This window comes from Solea solea, chromosome 6 (assembly GCF_958295425.1).
Source record: "Solea solea chromosome 6, fSolSol10.1, whole genome shotgun sequence".
NCBI classification, from domain to species: domain Eukaryota; kingdom Metazoa; phylum Chordata; class Actinopteri; order Pleuronectiformes; family Soleidae; genus Solea; species Solea solea.
The window spans coordinates 26,385,238-26,405,638 of NC_081139.1; the positions used below are offsets into that span (position 1 = coordinate 26,385,238).

At 41.9% G+C, this 20,401-nt stretch overlaps 1 protein-coding gene and 1 non-coding gene across 2 annotated transcripts; both read right to left on the reverse strand.

Annotated features, from left to right (window-relative positions):
* Nucleotides 1-618: 618 nt before the first annotated feature.
* Nucleotides 619-19,594, reverse strand: eogt (EGF domain-specific O-linked N-acetylglucosamine (GlcNAc) transferase). Its single transcript, XM_058632568.1, has 16 exons — nt 19,472-19,594; nt 17,194-17,452; nt 16,194-16,294; nt 15,884-15,992; nt 15,207-15,301; nt 14,993-15,097; nt 13,083-13,189; nt 12,780-12,883; nt 10,394-10,486; nt 9,963-10,034; nt 9,420-9,506; nt 4,326-4,394; nt 3,993-4,054; nt 3,196-3,315; nt 2,688-2,790; nt 619-2,459 (listed from the first exon to the last, which is right to left on the reverse strand). The coding sequence occupies exons 2-16, from the start codon at nt 17,395-17,397 to the stop codon at nt 2,313-2,315; spliced, it is 1,578 nt and encodes a 525-aa protein (XP_058488551.1). The 5' UTR covers nt 17,398-17,452; nt 19,472-19,594; the 3' UTR covers nt 619-2,312.
* On the reverse strand, nt 14,211-14,283 carry trnar-acg (transfer RNA arginine (anticodon ACG)). The gene has a single exon. It is a non-coding gene; the product is annotated as a tRNA-Arg (tRNA).
* Nucleotides 19,595-20,401: the final 807 nt, after the last annotated feature.

A 20,401-nucleotide genomic window follows, 5' to 3' on the forward strand; every position in this document is an offset into this window, starting at 1 on the left:
AGACCCTTCATTTGTTCACGAGGTCACCGGGCAGTAACTCGAGCGGCGCCATAAATAGTGTCCACGCCAGACACCAGGGCCCAGTGTCTGTCAATACTCGGAAAGTTCAGACACAACATCTGCAGAAAAGAGAAGAGAGAGGCAGGCAGGCAGCTCGACTGCTGACACCAAACTTGCGATGTTGAAAGCAAACGCAGCTTATCAAACATTGCCCTCTTGTGACAGTGGATTTATTTGTGCATAAGTTAGAGCAGGACTGTCAGGTTCCATCACACTGTGCAAGGGGTGAAGATTGAGCCCTCATGCGTGGTGTTGTACTGCCCTCATGTGGCCACAGCGCCCCACTGTTTCCTCACAGTCGTTTTTGAGGCCATCTAGATTTATTATGGTAACAGCAAAAACTTAACTAGTGCCATTTTGCAAGGAGCCCCCCTTCCCCCTTCCCTCCCTCTCTTTGGACCTGAACTTAGTAAAATAACCAGGCTGTCTGACATCAGCAAGAACCCGCTTCACTTCTTCCCCCTCGCAAGGACAGACATCAAAAGATGATTCAATTAAGATGAATTCCATCCCTCATGCCTAATATGGCAGACACAGACAGAAGACATGCTACAACAGCATTGTAGGAATTCTTTATTTCAAAAAAGAAGTTAACACAGCTTTGGATGTGAAATTGACCGACGAAGACGAGCGCACGCAGGTCCGACTCGACTTCAACATCGAGCTGACCGAGAGGTCGAGAAACGCACAAAAAAGAGAGAGAGAAATTCACCGTCTGATCTCGTGTGCGTTGCACCAGATTGCATGCAAATTGTGCTTGTTACAAAAAATACAAAACGTACTAACAGCAGCATCTAATATAAACTACACTGAGAATAACAATAATAATAATGATTCAAAAGAAAGTGCAAAACAGACATTTGTTTAAATAATAACTGACACAAGTGAAGGAGCCAAACTGTGAAAGATAGGTTTGAAATACGACGTTTAGATATTCATCAGACAAAAGATGATAAAATGCATAAAAGTGTGTTTAATAATACATGATATTAACGTGATTGAGCGTCTTCATGCACTCGCACAAAATACTGACAGAGAGGAAACAGTGGGAGTGTCTCACTTACCGAACGTCCCTCATTTTTGTTTTTCTTAAAGTTTCTGCTGTTTCGGTCTTCCCGAACGGAGACGATGTAACGTTATTTGTCTGGCGTCCGGGGCTTTGTCAAGCAAAACTATCAGACCTGACCGGAGACAGAGAGTCGAGAAGCGCTTGTCTCGTCAAAACTCCGGAAAGACGAGGATTGTTTAGCGAGCGGTAAACTTCATTGTGTTTTTCAGTCAAACTCCAACCCGTTACATGTCCGTCTTCAAGTAGGACAAATCACTTCCTGTGTGCAGCGATGGGCGACGCCAGAGCTGACCGTAGCGAGAGTCGTGTGGAGGTAACAGACTTAACCAGGAGTGTGTGAACTCATTTGACAATGACGATGGTTTACATTTAAAGTGTTAATCTACTTCCATGTGCACGATATTACACAAATAGTGTCCCTTTTTTTTGACTGTCACTTCAAACATTACTTCAAAATACAACAAACTAACGGCAAAGAAAGAAAGAAAGAAATCTAAGTTTTGTAGTGACAGTCCTTCTATCATATTAGAGCAGTTAACGCTGGACGTGCTCCGGGAACTCCAGTACGATTGTCGACGACTGTGAAGAGGCTCGCGTCCGAGTGACACTGATGGAACGTGACAGGACGTCGTGTGCGACGGGACGAGGCAACAGCTGCTCATTAGCTAACCTGCGCGGGACGAAGCTGACGCGGTGGAGATAATGAAGAAAAACAGACATCTCACTGCTGTCCAAGCGCTTTCCACGGCAAACAAACTTATACATAAAATGTTCAGACAAAGGCAGCATCATGTTAAAGGTCCAGTGTGTGACATAGAAAAAGCCTTTTATATACTTTTAGGTGAGGGCCTTGCTTTACAGAGGCTGCCTTCCGCCCACATAAACCCACTGTACTTCCTTGATACCCTTCTGTAAACTGCAAGACTACAAGTTAGTGAATGTGTGAAGTAGAAGGCGGAACTGGGGGGGCGGGGCTACAAGTGAGTGAAGAAGGGGGCAGAACTTCATCACTCATCCCACACACTCAAATGTTCGTCGCAGACATACCCCTCCTCTCTGGAGGAGTCCTGTTGTTTGAGGAGTACAGTGCAGTTTTCACCACTAGATGTCACTGATTCCTACACACTGGACCTTTAAGCGTGTTACATGTTTGTAATCCTCACACCCCTGCGGGTCACAGAGGCTAGAGTTCATCGCGAGGCGCGTGGCGCCGCCATTTCGGATGGTGCGTGACGTGATCGAGCGCCTCCAGCACGAGGCGCATGAACTCCCCCACGTCGAAGGAGTAGTTGGTGAACTTGGGGTGTTCGTTGAGGGTGGGATGGTGACCCTGTGGGGAAGTGTTAGAGGAGAGTAAACAGAAGCATAGAAATACAGTGTGTGTGTGTGTGTGTTTGTGTTGTCAGGCTGTCGTTTCAGGCGACAAACACGCAAACAACGGTTCTGCCGTGTGTGTAATTGCACATAATTAAACGTGTGCCTGCTGATGCATGTGTGTGTGTGTGTGTATACGAGATGAACAGAGAGAGCGCTCGTCAGCGGCGGGAGATTCCCCTACCTTGTCCTGAGGGACCACTTTGTCCCTTTTCTGCCAAGTCACGTATCGAACGCCCCGCAGCCGAGCCAAATCCTGATAGCAGCTCTCGTCCTGACAATTATATCTGAGAAGGACAGAAGCACAGGCACTTCATCTCTTTTCTCTCCTCCCCTCAGTCTGCCTCACTTTTACTCTTTCTATTACAAAAGTGTTTCCACACTTCTTTGTCTTTGGGGCTCTTAAAACGCCAAGGCAGTGTGGACGTGCCGGTGTGTCCAGGGCCTGATTTATGTGTTTTTAAATAAAAATGTAGTGGCGTGGATGAAGCCTTGGCTGCTCCTTTCAGGTGTCGGGTCAGGTCGGGTTAAAAAGGCATTAAAAAGTCCTACTCCAAGAAAATGTGGGGGTATTTTTGGACACAGAATGCTCTTTCTTTCTTTTGTCTTTTCCCCCCATTTCCCTCTCACTCACACACACACACACACACACACACACACACACATGCTGGCAGACAGGAAGTGTCACTCACAGCTCAAAGATGACAGCCCAGTCAGGGAGGAAGAGGAGGTGTGTGAGGCCGGCCCCGTGCATCCCTATAAAGATGTCAGAGTTGTGGGTGATCCTCAGCTGCTCCAGGAAGGGAACATCCCTGAGAGACAGACACACATCCATCACCGCCATTGAGTCAGCCGTGCGGTCATGTTACATAACTGAAAACACTTCAAAGGTACGGTGTGTTAGAATTAGTGACACCTCGACTGCAGACTCTTTCACAACTATCTGCTATTTCCTGCTTCCTCTTCGTTGGTTAATGCAAAGCTGGTATTTTGTATTTGCGTAGCAGGTTTCGGCTCCAAAATATAAAAAAAACACACGTGCGGCTCAGTTAGACCTCTTTTGGAGCCATTTTACTTTACTTGCACCACGTGCTTCTGCTTCAAAACACAACAGTCGAGCTGTAGCTGGTTTGTCCATGCGGGCTCCTGTAGAAACATGGCGGCACGCGATGGCAGCCTCCGCAAAGCAACGGCCTTGTCTGACGTACAAAGAAAAGGCTTCTTCTACGGCTACGACAACATACTTACAGGCAGTGAATTCGGTCTCCCTATCCTACACATGAAGGTCATTAATAACACAAAGACGGACAATAATTATAATAAAGTCAGTTTACGGTGTCCAGAGTGTGACAGGAAACCGGAGAGAACCCGCGAGCAACTCCATTCAGAGAGGAGTCTGGAAAGGGTGACCACCACACCTGGACCTTTTAACGCTTTACTCTTGTCACAGTGCCGATAATGTGGCTAACGCTAACGCTCCGTCACTCACTTGTATCTGTAGTCCACCACATTGACCTCCAGTAAAGGTATCGTCTTCAGGGCATTTACCAGCTGTAACAACAACAGAAGGGGGCGTTGTTGTCTGATCAATGAGAGACCAAACACACACGGGCAGTAACCACACACACACACAAGCTGTTTATAGCAAATGAGATTTTAAATAGGCACTTAACAGCGACAGGGGAGGGGCCGAGGGAGTGGGAGGGTTTTATAAAGAGAGAGAAAGAGACTGAAAGGGAGGACAGGTAGGAGAGCAAGATGGAGGGAGAAGTGCACGAGGCAGTAAGAGGGAGGGAGGGAGAGAAGGTGGAGCCGGACTCACCTCCGCTTGGTTTAATATCCGTCTGTATTCTGTGCTGCGTGCCAGCACGGTGACACGAACACGCCCCGCCTGAAAAAAGCAACGCACTCGATAATCAATCAGCCAAGGACAGAAGAGACAGGCGACGCTCATTCACAATAATCTCAAGCCTTTGCTCTCTTTTCTTTTATATTTTCCTGATTCTTCTTTTCGGTCGTCTCTCGCTGAACAGCTGAGAGGGAGCAGATACAATCACATTAATCGGTAATTTCTTAAGTGGACACAAAAAAACAGGGGTTTACTTCTTTTGATATGCTCTTCAGAGTGCAGAGAAGTTTCTCTCTCCTTCCGTACCGAATAAATCATCACTGGCCACTTTATTAGGTACAGACGACACCTTATAAAGTGGCAGGAGTGACAACCTGTGTGTTTTCCAGCTGCTGTGACCGTTCTGTTTCAAAGTTCTTCTCTACACTTTGAATGTAACAACATTTGAGTTGTTGTTGCTTTTCTATACTCTGGCTCTCGCCCACTGGCATTTTCTCCCAGAAAACGACTGCTCACTGGATATCGTCTCTTACGGCCAGTACTCGTTCAAATCTAAAAATCATCAGAACATTCTCCGACGTTGGAAGACATTTGACCTCTCATCCAGGAGGCATCTTCAGTTCTTCTTGTGCTCCTTGGATGAGAGGTGAGACGTCTTCATCTTGTATATGACCTCGATGACTAAGAACCTTCAAAAACAGTCGATCCCTTTCTCTTTTTTTTTGATTTTCCTGTTCTAATCTAAACGTGGTTGTGCGTGAAAATCCCAGTAGATCAGGATCTTCTGCAGAAAGCTGGAGGCAACTGGACACGCCGTCCATTACACTGTCCATTAAAGGGATTTAAATGGACACCTCTTTTTGCTGTTTCTTACTTTACTTTTTGAGGATTCCTTTCTCTCTCTGTACTTTGGTTTTGATTTATTTATGTGCAGCGTTCCACACATTGCTCCCAGCAGCATCCTCTGTTGGATCATGTGTTCGGGTCAGTTTCACACTGCGTTATGTTCGTGTTCTTTTGGATTTTTGTTTATTAAATAAAAAGTCAACTCTATTTTGAACCACGCCTGAACGACCTAAAGAGTGGCTGATCAGGTTATGTGTGCTAACCTAATCGAGTGTTTGTATGCAGACCACGTCATTTCCCCTCTTCTATTGAAACATTTTTTTAAAAAGCTGCCATTAAAAAAAACGAGGAGGAGCAGGAGGAGCGGGAGGAGCCGGAGGACAAGAGTCGAGCTGGATGAATAGAACACAACAGAAGAAAGAGACAGCGTGAGATGTGTCGTTAATCTCTGGATGAAAGGAGGGATCCTGGAACAGGGTCAGGGCCGACAAGACCTCTCATTTAGTCACCGCACTGCTATCGCCAGCAGCCCCGTGTCTCGCCCAAAAGCCTCTGAGCATAAATCCAGCAAATGCCATGAATGAGTTCCTCCACGGGCAGGAAGAAGTTACCGGAGTTTATAGGTCGCACAGATACGACAAACCTGCTATCGTTTTTATGAGAAACACTGGAGAGTTATATATATATATGTATAAAACGCAAGTCATCCAGAAGCCAGAAACCAGTCATGTAGAGCTCTTGAAGTTGTTTCTTCAGTTCTGAAAGTTTGTGGTTAGTTCATTGGCAGTTTGTCTCTCCCAGTGACTTTTAGAAAAACATGTCCTGGATAAAGAAGAATCTACACAGATGTATATACTTTATTCTGGGTGATTTGGGACACTAAGGCTCTGACTTGGCTCTTTCTCTGCCTTTAAAGAAACAAGATTGTGTCCCCACCTCCTTCAACAAAACACAAGCGTCCTTATTGCTGTGTAAACACTGACACGCCTCGGAGCTTTTCCCATTGTTTATCGCTTCAGAGTCTTCAGAGTTGCAACAGAGTCTTCTGTGGGCCGTCCTCCCGTCCCACGATACACAGTAAATCTAACAAAAGGAGTTCATTTAATTCTTTAAATGTGTTACTATTTTGGAAAATACAAACAGTGTTGCGTCACATTGCTTTAATGTGATTTATGTAGTAAAGTAAAGCAGGGTGACAGTGTTAAAGTAACAGTAAAAGAGTCAATTTAACTCTTTATAGTTAACTTTTAGAGTTACATTTAATAAAAATTTCACTATCGCTCTTGGGGATTAGAGTCCGGTCACCATGGAACACACCGTTTCTGCTTCAGAGACAGGAAGTTGTGCCCATAATTCACACAAATAATGTGGATAACACAAGTTTTTATCTGTCGTTATAAGAATGAACGTAGTTCCCTACCACAGTCATTCCCAGAGACTTTTTAGGGATTTTTTTTGGGGGCAGCTGCTTAATAATACTTCAAATTTATAACATTACGTGTGATATATTATCATAATTGTCTAGTTTATTCAAAATAACATCAGGTAACCGCACTAAAAACAGTCAAAGGCAAATTTTGTTCTTCTGGTTGAGAAAGGAGATCAAAGTTGCTGTAACGTAAGTATTGCTTTCTGAAACTTGAAATTGCTTATTTGTTTAACCGATGCAGTATAGTTCTGTGAAACTGAGATCGGCCTACAGTGATGCATTGTAGAACTTTCTAGCAGGTAAAGCTATTTATCTTTCATTCTATTTATCTGTTCATTGTTGTAATTGGTATCAAAGCACTGTTGCCTTTAAAGTGCCTTTAAGGTGCATCGTCAAAGCCATGTTTTGTTATATATCGCCTTTGTATGCGCCTTTGTAAATCTATCTATCATCACAACCTGTATGACTTGTCGGTTTTACAACCTGACTAACTGTCTAACGTCAAACTAATAACTGTCTAACTACTGACTGACTGCTGCTTAACTGTGTATGTGGAATAAACCTTCAGAAAGACAGACGAGTTGTGCCCGCCTTTTTGGTTACCCTTTCCAGAAGGCAGTATTGAGCTGAAAGGATCAGCCAGCCGAAATCTGGACATGCATTATGGGTTTTTTGGAGCATTAATATTGCACGGTTTTACAAGTGTGTCTATGGACTTTCAACAATTTAGTGGGCACACACACACACATACACACACACACACACACACACACACACACGGGGGACACAGCATTCGCGTCATCAGATAAGTTTTCACGTTTTCTTCGAGCAAAACTTGTGTTGTTATAAATATTGCACATTTGTAATGATAATGGCCCAAACACTCAGTGTTCCCTGAAGCCGCCACTGAGGCCCTGTAGATGATGCTGTGAGTCTCAGCATGCACAGATAGCACTTCATGCACGCGCTCCTTTGCCTCATATGAACACAGCGAGGATTGAAATTGCTTTAAAGAGGCACAAAAAGACTGAAATAAAATCCAAGTTAAAATGAGAAGAGTGCATCACCCGCCAGTGCTAAGCTACAGTCCATGTTTACTGTGCATGATAAATAAATGTAGGATTCCAGAATGCAGAATTCCCCTACTGGGAACCAAACCAACGAGAGACGGCAGAGAGAGAGAGAGAGAGAGAGACAGAGAAGACGACAACAAGACCACCGGGGAGCTGTGACTGCAAGAACCTGTGGCTCAGGAGGGACAGACTGCGTTTAAACCTTTCCAATGTTCATATCTCAGCTGTCAGCAGGGCATTAAAGAGCAGAATGAGGGCGGAAGATGAGGTAAAAGCACAGTGTAAGCACACCAAACAAAGACTTCTTCACACACACACACACTGGCTGTTTAAGCTCATCAAATGACAGGGCATCACATTAGGTCGAAGGCGATGAGTGACACCAATGTGTCGGTGAATATAACGTGTTAATGAGGGAAGAGAGTGGAGCCATTTGTGGACCAGCACGCACCGTAAAACGGGGGGGGGGGGAGCTAAATGGAACTCAGCCGACGTGAATTTGATCGTTTGCACCTCTGTTTTTTTTTGACTGTGACCTGTGTCACAACAGCTGCTGTGAATCCCTGACAGATGTGAGATGTTTGCGTCACATGCTTCTTTCACTCATGCCATCTTTGTGCAGCCGTTAAAGGACAGAGTAAACTTCTAAGCAATCGTATCGCAGTTATTGGACTGAAATAGTTGTTCGCGGTAAAATTAGACCGAACTGGAGTGGGGCCCTTTGCACAGCAGCCATTTTGATTAGGTTACAGTCGGAAAACCACAGGTGGAAAATCACCAAACGGATGAATTCCATTTAGCTCAGATCAGGGTTTTCGGGATGTCATTTGGAACGGAGAGAGTGAGGCCGATCTACTGTCTGTCACTAACATTCAAACCACTAGGTGTTGCAAGAAAGTAGCCTACAGTCCTTTTTTGTTACAACTGTTGAAAAATACATGTTGCGGAGCTATTGTTGACAAGCCAAAGACACCGGTGAACTCTGGAACAGGACAAACAACCATTTCTTTACAGTAACCTACGTTGTAGTATTTTATAGAAATGTATATATCTGAAACAAAACAATCTCTGCCATAAAGCAGAATTTTTTAAATTGTTATTGGAAGGCTCTGCCCTGGACTCCCCTCAGAAAGACTGGCGCGCACGTAAAGTGATAATACAGGACCGCCACAAGATGGCGACATTCGTCTGGCCAGAATTTAACTCAGGAGAGAATGTTGTCACACTCTCATGCACATGCTCTCCCGCACTCTTCTGCACCAGACGTGGGGAGTAGAGACCCAGAGCTCTCCGGAGAAGAACCCTCTCCTCCTCCTCCTCCTCGGCCTCCAAGTGGCCTATGTAAATGTAAATGACTCATTCTTGACAAAAGGCAAAAGAGCTGTGTGCGTGCGCAACATTTGAATAATGTCGATCAATCAAAATGTACTTGTCGAGCCTAACTTTTAAGGCCTGATTACAGCTCTAATGCAGACAGAAGTGACAATCACGCTGCTGTTGGTTGATGTAACTGTCAACATTATTTAAAATCAATCCCCTCTGAACTGTGAGGGGCAGCGTTACACCTCCTAGCGAAGAAAGCCAGCTGGAAGCGATTAGAAGATGTTCCTAATAAAGTGATCAGTGTCAAACTACAACCAGAGTCAGTGGAGCGTACCTTAGTTGGATACCGACTGTTCATGGCATTTACTGGTGCAGGAGAACAGATGCTATTCTTACCTTTGGCCCGTCTCGCTGCACGTTCAGCCGATGGAGAACGTGCTGAGAAAACGCTCTGAACATGCCATCACTGGAGCAGTCGGGGATCTGCCGTCACAAACAGAAGGTGTCCATGTCAGTCACCTTTGATACTGATTTCCCCATCCATTCAATACAATACACCCAAATATTGCATTAAAAATGGTTATTATTTGGTATATCTTGCAGATTTGAACTGAATTGAGGGTAAATTGAATGTGGTCACACTTGTGTAGCACCACATTGGCTGAAAAATATATAATACAGGCAGCGGCGATGTTTACATGGCATCATCTTTACGGTAATCTCCTTGGAATTATCATTTAAATGATACGGGCTTTTGAATGCATCGCATAAACATTCATGAAGTGCAAGGAAGTGCACGTTCTGCGTGGGTTTATCAGAATAATGTGAGGAAAAAAAATTTAAAAAAGAAACGGCTGTCCGGGTCTGGGGGAGTTTAATTGTCTACACAAGCGAAGACACACACAAACATTTGTGAGACGTGGGGGGGGGGGGACTCACGAGAGGCGTGTTGTAAAAGAGTCCGTATCTCATTCTTGGGAGGAGGGAGAAGAAGGCATCCTTGAAACACACCTGCAAGAGAAGCGAGAGCAGATAAATGAAGAACATGACGGGATACCAACTGTCATCTTTCCTACAAAGTCATTTCAGATCCAGCTTGTTTTTTTTTTTGTTTTTTTCACTAAAACAACACAATGGTCCGACTGAGGGTAAATTTGTGTGGAGTTTGCATATTCTCCTCGTGGTTCTCTGGTTTCCTCCATCAGTCCAAAAACATGCAGAGGTTATCTTGGACACTCTAAATTGACTGGGTGTGTATGTGAGAGTTGTTTGTCTCAGTGTGGGGTCAGCTGAGGTTTACCCTCATGTAGGGGGACAAAGACACCTTCACACAGACAGAGACACACACACACACAGTTAATAATACCTACTCTTTTTGAGTCATAGGTCTTCAGGTGGATGATGTCGTACTCTGAGAAGGCCTTCCATGTTTCTCTGAACAAATCTCCATAATCATAAAAACTCTGGCAAAAAGAAAGAAAAGAACAAATGCTGGTTAAAATGTTAAAATGTTAACAACAGAGATGAAAAACAAAGCAATAAATTGTATTTTCCGGAGCTTTTCTGCGTTTTATTCCAAACCTTTTTTTGTTTTGCACACTCACTGACAGGCACTGAGCCTGTTTGGTTGCAGCATGGAGTCTGCGATGAAAGGTCACTGCTTTTCTTTCTCTCTTCCTGTCAGTTTTATCTCCCTCTCTCTCTCTCTCTCCTCTTTTCCTCTGTTTCCTTTTCCCTCTTTACCTCTGTGCGCGGCAGCGGGGGGAACAATAGACCGGATGAGGCTGTCCATAAATCATTCTGTTTTTCATAACCGCTGTTTTCTCCCCTGATGTCTTCATCAGACAATCGTACCACTGACTTGTTCAACAACAACTGTGAGAATAGTAATCTGGAGCAAAATTAGCGTTTGTGTCTTTCATGCGTAACGTTTACACCAGCCATTGCCAAACTTAAAGAGTGCCGGCCAGGGCCCGCTCTGAAATCTGAAAATCCTCTGAGGTCCACACACGAGACTAGAATCAATAATAATTCCCATATATATATTATTGTTTTTATGTAGAAAATAAAAATCAGTGCAGATTAATAATCAGTCCACTTCACTTAATCTCTGAATTTGCATATCTTTCAACACATGCATGTGGTAAGTACTACAGCTGGACTATAATTTGAAAGGTTTATAACAATGTATGAATTAAAATTGAAACATATTTATTTATTTAATTACTTATTTATTTAAATGTAATGACCTTTCACAGCCCACATTTTGGGAATCACCGGTATATGTGTTAGTTTCTAGGTGTAGACTATATAATCTGACAGTTTTGGCCTTTTTACGAAATGGTCGACCAGAAAATAAGAAAAATAAAGTAATAATAATAGTAATATATATAAAATCTCTCACTGGTCACCTCCTAGCACATGAGGTAGTACAACGTACTTTTCTCGCATATAAATCATAAAACTCATTAACACATCCAGTTTTTCTGATCTTCTTCTTCTGTTTCATGCACTGACTGCAGTGCAGGCACAAAATGCAGATTTTAGAGAACTATGGTCCAACCATGGTCCCGGCTCACCTCGCCTCGGCATGGTTTAGGTTGGTTTTCAAATACAAAATGTGGGCGGAGTCATCACTGCACGGCTGCACAAACCGTCATACACACAAACGAGTGACCAGTGACTTTTAAAGCAGTTGTTTTCAGTGTAAGTGAATCATTAGAATCAGTTCATTAAAAAAAATGATTTGTTCAGTACTTCCTCCATTGTTAAGTCTTTTTAACTGATAGTATCTGTGCAAACTTCCCTGCACTGCCCCTAGAGGTCAGTCTAGCGACACGCAGCATAAACTCCCTGAAGTACTGACGCAGCACGTGAGGTGCGCGCTACAGTTAGAGTGGCTTATGTAACAGACGCAGCGATCGGCGATCCACAGGTTTCGAAAGGCTCTGTAACTGAGTGCCTACGTAAGTGCCGTTCACTTTATGCTTGTTGTATTTCGTCACATGTTCTGCTTGACAGTTTAGCCTCAAACAAACACTGTGCAGTGATCGTTTAAACCCTAATTGCTTGCTTAAGATCACACACACACACACTACAATTTACTGTCACGAATATGTGTTTGTGTTGTGTGCTCAACTGTGTTCACTATGTCCTGTACTGTCATGTACACACTATAGAAATGAAGGGCGGTTTAACAACACCGAAGATATACATTAATTATCCTCAATTATCTAGTTTATAATGCCGCCATGAGTGTTATGTGGTCTGTAGCGACCCCCTAGCGGTCTTTTTGTGTATTGCTACCACTTTGCAGTAACTGGGTATTTCCAGGCCATTGTGTTTCTGGTTATATTGTTGAACAGACTATTTGTGTTTGGACTGTCGCCATTCACTACCTTTATATGTTTCACAGAAATCTTGTGTTTTAATCAAAGAACAGATTTAAAACTCCAGCCTAGTTTATTCTATTTATTTTGTAAATGTGACTAAGAAGAGGTGATCAGTGCTTCACTGCAGGCAGGCCACATGGAGAAAAAAAACCCAGCCTCGTGTTTTACTTTTGACAGATAAATAACGACGTGGCACGAACATCTGAAATGTTTATCTTCATTTGCTGCCGACTGCGAGGAAAACATAAAAAATGCAAACTGGTAAGACGTTAATGAACTGCTGTCATCTTCATATATAATAACAGACATGTCCCCCCCCCCCCCCCTCAGCTTGAACTGCTCACGTCAACACATGACAACCTACCGTGTCCCACATGACAATGTTGATGTCTGTGCTGAAGGAGTTGTTAATGTGCTGGGAGATGTAGAGGTTGACAAAGTCACAGAAGTGGTGGTACATGTTTACCCCTGTCAGAAAAACACAGTTATTATACTGTCAGTGTGTCATACATGTAAATGTGCATCGATAGAACTGTCATCAGTCTGTTTTTAGAGGCTGTAGCTTTATATTTTATATCTGCAGTCAAAGCTTTCAGTGTATGTAAGTAGACTGTCAAGGCAGAAATGTGTGCATACTGCAGAATTAGCAGCAATCTCTGTGGCTTACCTGCGTCCAGTTTCATGAACACGGTCGGTTTTTCAATGATGATCTCACAGTGTCCGTCCTCTGTGGGATGAAAGTCCAGCTCTGTGTATGTTTGAAGCTCAGCATACCTACAAAAAAACAACAACACATGTTGTCAGTGAGAAACATTTAACTGTGAAAATGTTGCATTGACATGGAAATAAAACCCATAACAATGTTATTAAGTACATAAATAATTAAACCATTACAGGTCTAAGGGCTTTCAACTGGAGGTAGATCCAATTGCTGGTCATCAATCATCAATATTTAAAACGTTTCAGGTTAAAATCAGAACAATATATTTTTCTTTTTGTTTGTTTTATTTAAAATGTACTTAATGTTTCATAAATTGTTACTGAACTCCAAACTAATATTGGTTGTATATGTTTGCCCAGATGTGAATTAGCAGCACGCTAACTCTGGTACAATTAATACATTCATTAGATTTTTTTTCTTTTCAAATTTCATGTTCAACTGAACCTGAGTGGAGAAGACTTTATTGGGAAGAGTGGGATTCGAACTCGCGTTCACCCGTCAGTCACGGGGAGAAGTCTGGTTTAAATTAAATTATATGGTAAATGTAATTATCGGTCATTTAACGTTTTTCTTTTTAGTATTACATGTAGTTAGTTTTAAACATGCACACGTGTAGCAAACTCAACTGAATTTGAGCGTAGACGATTTTTCCGGGGAGAGTGAGACTCGAACTCGCGTTCGCCCGTCAGTCACTGAGAGAAGGAAGTCCGGTATAGATATTAACGGCTGGCCTCGCGCCAGTCGCAGCGTGAAGCCACCGTTTCAGTAACAAATATCAAACCGAGCGAGTTTAGTGCTCGAAAAGACTGTGTTTTTCTCTATAAAAGAACCCCCATACAGGTTGGATTTCAGCGGAGAGGCGGAAGCGGAGCCTCGCAGTGAAATCCCCAGTTGTGATGAGACAGACAGCCCTGTGCAGCTACACCGTGTTTGTGGGGAGGAGAGAGCGGAACCTGAACGCAACATTTCCCGGTGTAAACGGTATTGTCCCGTCCCGCGACCCACTTTGTTAAGAAACATAAGTACTGTATTCTTGACCAGTAACCCATAATGTGGGGGAAAAAAAAAAAAATTCGAGCTAGCCAGGAGTCGAACCTAGAATCTTCTGATCCGTAGTCAGACGCGTTATCCATTGCGCCACTAGCCCGATGACAACGTGTACATGTTGATGACGTACACATTTTTTTCGAATTGTGAACATGTCCTTTTTTTTTCATGTTTGATTTTTATAATCTAGATATTTATTGCAGGTGATATGAGTGAGTACAGACAATATATAAACGTAGGAAAAGGCTTTTTTTTAGTTTATGAAAACACATTGTAATATATAAAAAAAATCCAAATAAATTTTTTTATATAATAATTTTTTTACGGTCTGTGTTTTATTTCGCAATGGAACATTTTTGGTTGAAAAAAGAAAAAAACAAAACAGCATGAATACTGAGAAATAGTCAGAATTCTGACTGAAGAAATAAAGAAAGAAAGTCAGAATTCTGACTTCTTTTCTCAGAATTCATGCCGTTTTTTTTTAATACTCTTCCGTAATTTTCAGTGCCAAAACTTAATGTCGCTGCTCTGGCTCCATACTAAATACCAATCTTTTTCCAGAGACAATGAGCTAACCTGCAGGGTGGATAATAAAATGGAGCGCTACCATGTTGATAGATCCGCCCAATTTTGAATACTATGCATTTCAGTGTGTACACACACACACACACACACAGGCACACACACACACACACACAGGCAATTTCAGTACATAACAACAAACGATACATCACAGTTTCTATTCACAACAACACTGATATTTTAACCATGCAATCATATAAAAACATGCATGATGTGTCCTGCCTCACCAGGACTGCAGGGGGCTCTTGTGCTCTCCCTGTGCGGCAAGTGCTCGCTTGTTGAGTCTGCAGTGGCCTCCAATCTCCCCCGGCTGAAAGAAGTCCTCCTTGTATCTGTGTGGAGGGGGGAACAGAGATCACGTTCCAACTACCAGGCAACTATGCACCGGTATTAGTAGGATTTCTTTAAAGGAAAAAGTGGACAACTTTGATTTGTACTGACCTCTCATGACCTCTGCGTGGCTTTCTTAAGTCCAGGTAAAGGTTTGTGGCCTTACAGAACCTGGCGTGGCTGCTGCATTTTAATGTAGACTGACCCTGGAACATATTTAAGATAAGACGTAAGACATGATGTTGAAGTTTTAGCTTACACCAGAGGTCTCATGTTTTTTAAATAGGTTTATATTGTTAACTATTTATCAGTCCATATCAAAACAAACACTTTTATTTTGAAATTATGTGAAAAAATCATGACTAAATTAACTTTTTTTTTCTCAAAACGTTGGATTTTTCACTTAACCTTTAACAATTCGACTCACTCGCACTTAAACAGCTTTATCCTCACACGAGGGTCACGGGGTAGGGCTGGTGCCAATCTCAGCTGATATAAGGTGAAATTTAGAGCATCCAATTGGCCAAATCTGTATGTTTTTGGACTGTGAGAGGAAACCCATGCACACAAACACGGAGAGAACATGCAACAATTCAACTATTAATAAAAAATAAACTTCCAAAATTGGAGATTATGAGAGTGGTCTCTACCGCCACTTTCCAACAGGACAGAAAATGCCGGCCTATTGTCTGTGGCCTCCTGTTGATCACTGCGTCCCTTTGCTACCTGTTGTTTGTTCCTGTTGACTCAGTCGGGCCTGTGGGAACTAAGGAAATGAGCAGACTCACTGGCTCGCTGGCCTTGCAGAGAGTCTTCAGCTCGGAGCGACGCTCCTTGACGTAGCCAAAATCCGCCTGCTCCCAGAAAATCTCCCGAGCCGCCTCCAGTGACCGAGCCCTGACAGCGGAGCAGAGATGTGGGCAGATCGGTGATGCATGCTAACAATGAAGCGCCTATGAATAAAAGACTATGACTATTTGTGATACTTGGAGTGTCTGACACGTCATAGGACGGCTGCAGTGAGAGTGTGGTCAGTAAATGATGTGAACTGTAAAGGATGAAACGAGAACACGGTGACTGTGACGTGAGGAGCAGTACCATCCAGAGTCGGCTTTGGTACAGACTGGATAGCTGAAGCGCTTCCCTGGATCGCAGTTCTTCTCATATCCCCAACAGGCCGACGAGTCCCGCAGTGCATCCTGTGTGAAAAAGAAAAATGATTACATCCAGAGAACATCTCGTTAAAACTAGAGGAAACGTAAACTGTGACTAGGAATGGGTTTATTTACAATAGAATAGAATTTCATACTAGTCAATGAATTGTTCTACTATAATAAAAGAAAACCAAGTGACTAAAACAGCTTTTGTTTTCCATTATTGATTATAGAGACATTGTAAAAATGTAAATTCAAATCTGTTCCACAGTTAGGGAGTAAAATTGCTGTCCGACTGATATCGGTATCAGTAGATACTCGAGGTTGTGATATCGGCATCGGTATCGGACATGAAAAAAGTCATACTGAGCAATCTGGGGCTGTGCCTAGTAATCGTTTTGTTTATACGAGTCAAAGAAACCAGAAAATATTCACATTTAAGAAGCTGAATAAGCAAAAAAAAACACACAGGATGTGACGTCAGTAAGGCCGACAACAAACCTAGAGGTCACCTCAGACTTTTGCACCGCAGCGAGATATTGACTGTCCAGATTTCTGCTGGTTGGTCTTTCCAGCTCAATACTCCCTTCTGGAAAGGGTAACCAGAACAAGTACGGCGGGCACAACTCGACTGTCTTTCTGAAGGTTTATTCCACATACACGGTTAAGCAGCAGTCAGTTAGCAGTTAGACAGTTTGTTAGCTACTAACCACAGTCAGTTAGAGAGTCAGTCAGGTTATAAAACCGACAAGTCGTACAGGTTCTGATGATAGATCGATTTACAAAGGCGCATACGAAAGCAATGGCTTTGACGATGCACCTTAAAGGCACTTTAAAGGCAACGGTGCTTTGATACCAGTTACAACAATGAACAGATAAATAGAATGAAAGACAAATAGCTTTGCCTGCTAGAAAGTTCTACATTGACAGCGCACATATCTTACTTTAAAAGGGCAGAGCGGGTCCAGGCGACACCGCTTGGCGACCCTCTTGTTGTTGAAGAGGAAGTAGGGCACGTGCTCCGGCGGCAGGGAGATCCCGCTGTAGTTGAGCTGCGGCGCGGCCGGTCTGCGCTTGCTGTTCGCAGCCTCCGTGGAGGTGACCGCAGTGTGACAAGAAACTATGCCCAGCGCCACCAAGAGCAGCATAGTAGTCAGGATTCCACAGGCATGTGAGACACAGCTGCCAAGTCCTCACAGCCTTCTGTCGGACGATAAGAGACGGAGACTGTAGAGAGTGTGTGTGTGTGTGTGTGTGTAATCCTGGCTGGAAACCACACACACACACAGCAGCTGAGCACAAGCATGTCTGTGTGTGTGTATTATAAACACACATGTGTGGAAACAGTGGGTCCCCTGTGGGATCTGAGGTCCACACAAGGAAAGTTCATGTCGCAGGAAGTATTTCTTACTTTGTTTCTCACTTGTTGTCGGAGCAGCCTCGACTGTAGGTGTCGATTATTTGTTGCTCTTTTTACTCTGTAGAATACCAATAAATGTTGATCTGTGTTTACCAGACCTGGAAATGATGTCTTGTTTTTGTCCACAAACCAAAAATGATTCAGTTTGAATGATTTATTTGTTATATGGAGCAAAGAAACCAGAAAATATCCACATTTAACAAGCTGAAAAATCAGAGAAAAACACTCAAACTGATTCATTGGTTATCAAAATAGTTGACAATTTAATAATTGATTAATAATGATCAATCGAAAACTCCTGTGTGGCTGCTAATCCATCAATCTGTCAATTATTTTCTCAATTAATTGATTACTTTTTTTTTGATCTATACAATGTCAGAAAATGTTGATTTGTTTTCCAAACCTCAAAATGATGATGTTCTCAAATGTCTGGTTTTGTCCACAAAAAAAACCCCCAAATGAATCAGTTCTAATGATTTATTTGTTACACAGCGCGAATGAACCTATTACCAAAATAGTTGGAAATTAATTTAGTATTAGTTGCAGCTCTACTGGGGTAATGGGACTTTATTAAAGCCCTCAAACTCTGGAACTCTTTCCCTAATGATCTTAGACAAATCACATTTCTACCTTTTTTTAAAACATCTTAAAACCTTGTTGTTGTTTTTTTAACAAAAGCTTTTGGGAACATTTGCACATATTTACATTAGATTGGAATTAATTGTCAATAATTCTGATATTCAAATTATTGGCTTTATTGCACAATAAAACAAGTTCTCAGATATATTTTTTAAGCTTCTTAAATGTGAAAAATGTCTTGGTTCCTTTTCTCCATGTAACAAAAATAAAACAATTGAAACTGATTGTTTTTGGCTTGTGGACAAAGAAAGACTTTTTCAGCATCATTAATTCAAGGATTTAGAAACACTGACCATTTGTTTCCACATTTATGGACATTTTATGGCCCAAACAACTGGTCAATTAATCATGGACATGATAATGGCAGATTAATCAACTGTGAAAGAAATAATCATTAGTTGCAGCCACTTCATTATTTCATAGTTAAAATCTGTTGAAATGAAATGTGATGATTTATAGTTTGTGTGACGTTAAAATTGTCACATTAGACCACAGACACTTTAAAATTATCTAAATCTCATTTTTATGATAATTTAATACGTCATGATTGACGTATGACATCGGTCCCCTGATGTCATATCTATAAGCAGCACAAATAAAATGGCAGTTAATATTCTTTGTCAAGTGATGGAGAAATAAAATATCATTGTTTTATGGTTAAATCAATTCATTTGATTTAAAAGCCCACCCAAGTCACTTTAACCGTTAGTCGTTTGGTTCTAGAACCGCCCCTGCCGTTAATTAGCTGTTCAGCTAGTTAGCTTCACTGTTGTGTGTGTGTGAGTAATCATCACACTCCGCTAGCTGTGACAACCTGCTAGTTAGTGGAGTTAACGTGTTTAAACGACCACAGTCACGTTAAGACTGTTGTAGACTGTAACGTTAACGACGGACAATCACGCGTTAAGTTGTAACACACGAGTTACTTCGTTTTTATGACGTATTTTGTTTTTATGACGTATAAAACACGTACAAACAGACGTGACACATGCTAGTGTGTTTTAATATGAAGTAATCGGGCTAACGTTTAGCGTTAGTTCTTCATTCACACTAATGTGGAAATGTAAAACAAAAGGAAGAAGCGGTTTAATGAGATAATGTTAAACTTTGAGTGATAATGTTAGAGTTAATGTGGTAAATGAGGCTGCGGTGACAGTTTTTACCTGGACACAAACACACACTGGTCCGCTTACTCTCCTCCACTTTGTCGTGACTACTGTGTTCATCTGCCGGCGGTCGCCATAACACCGGAAACCTCATACCGGCACGCAATGTGTAGGGACGTCCACCGAGTGGCGCTGTTGTACCACAATTACACGCCATATTATTATTATTTTTTTTATTTTTTTTAAACGGGGCCGCCTCCAGCCGCCTTGATTTCTACGCCAACACCCCCTGCAGCTTTTGGGGGACGATAAATGATATGATGATAAATAAAAGGGGAAAAAAGAATGTATGAATAAATAAATACATAAATAAATTAATTAATAAATAAAAAATCCCATTGATAAATAAATTTATTAAATTTATTTTTGTATTTATTTACTTAAGTTTTTATTCTTTTATTAATTCATTCGTGTATTGTTTTATTTATTTCTGTATTTATTTATCCATTCTTTCTTTCATTTATTATTATGTCATTTATTGCCCTCCATATTTTATATTCACATCTTCTCCGGCATGAATATAAAAAAATAGCATGTTAACAGCAAAATAAAAGATAGCAACCCAAGCACTCCTCTTAATATATTGGCAAAAAACCCAATATAGAGCATCCCTAATTTTTTCATTTTGTAAATAAGTGCACTCCAATCTTTATTTTCTATTTTAATTTAATTTCATCTTTTGCCGTTTGCACCAATGACCAGAACAACTCCTGGTGAACTAGTTGTGACACTATTTTTTAATCAAATGTGCTTGACTGGTGAAAATAAACCTAGGCAATTAAAAAATCTAGATAACTAGCCACTTTATTAGGTACACTTGTCCAACCTCCAGTCCAATCTTTCAGCTAGAAATTTCATTTCACTTCATGAAATGTAAAGGAAGGAAATACATCTTAAAATTTTACATGTTCACATACATTTTATACG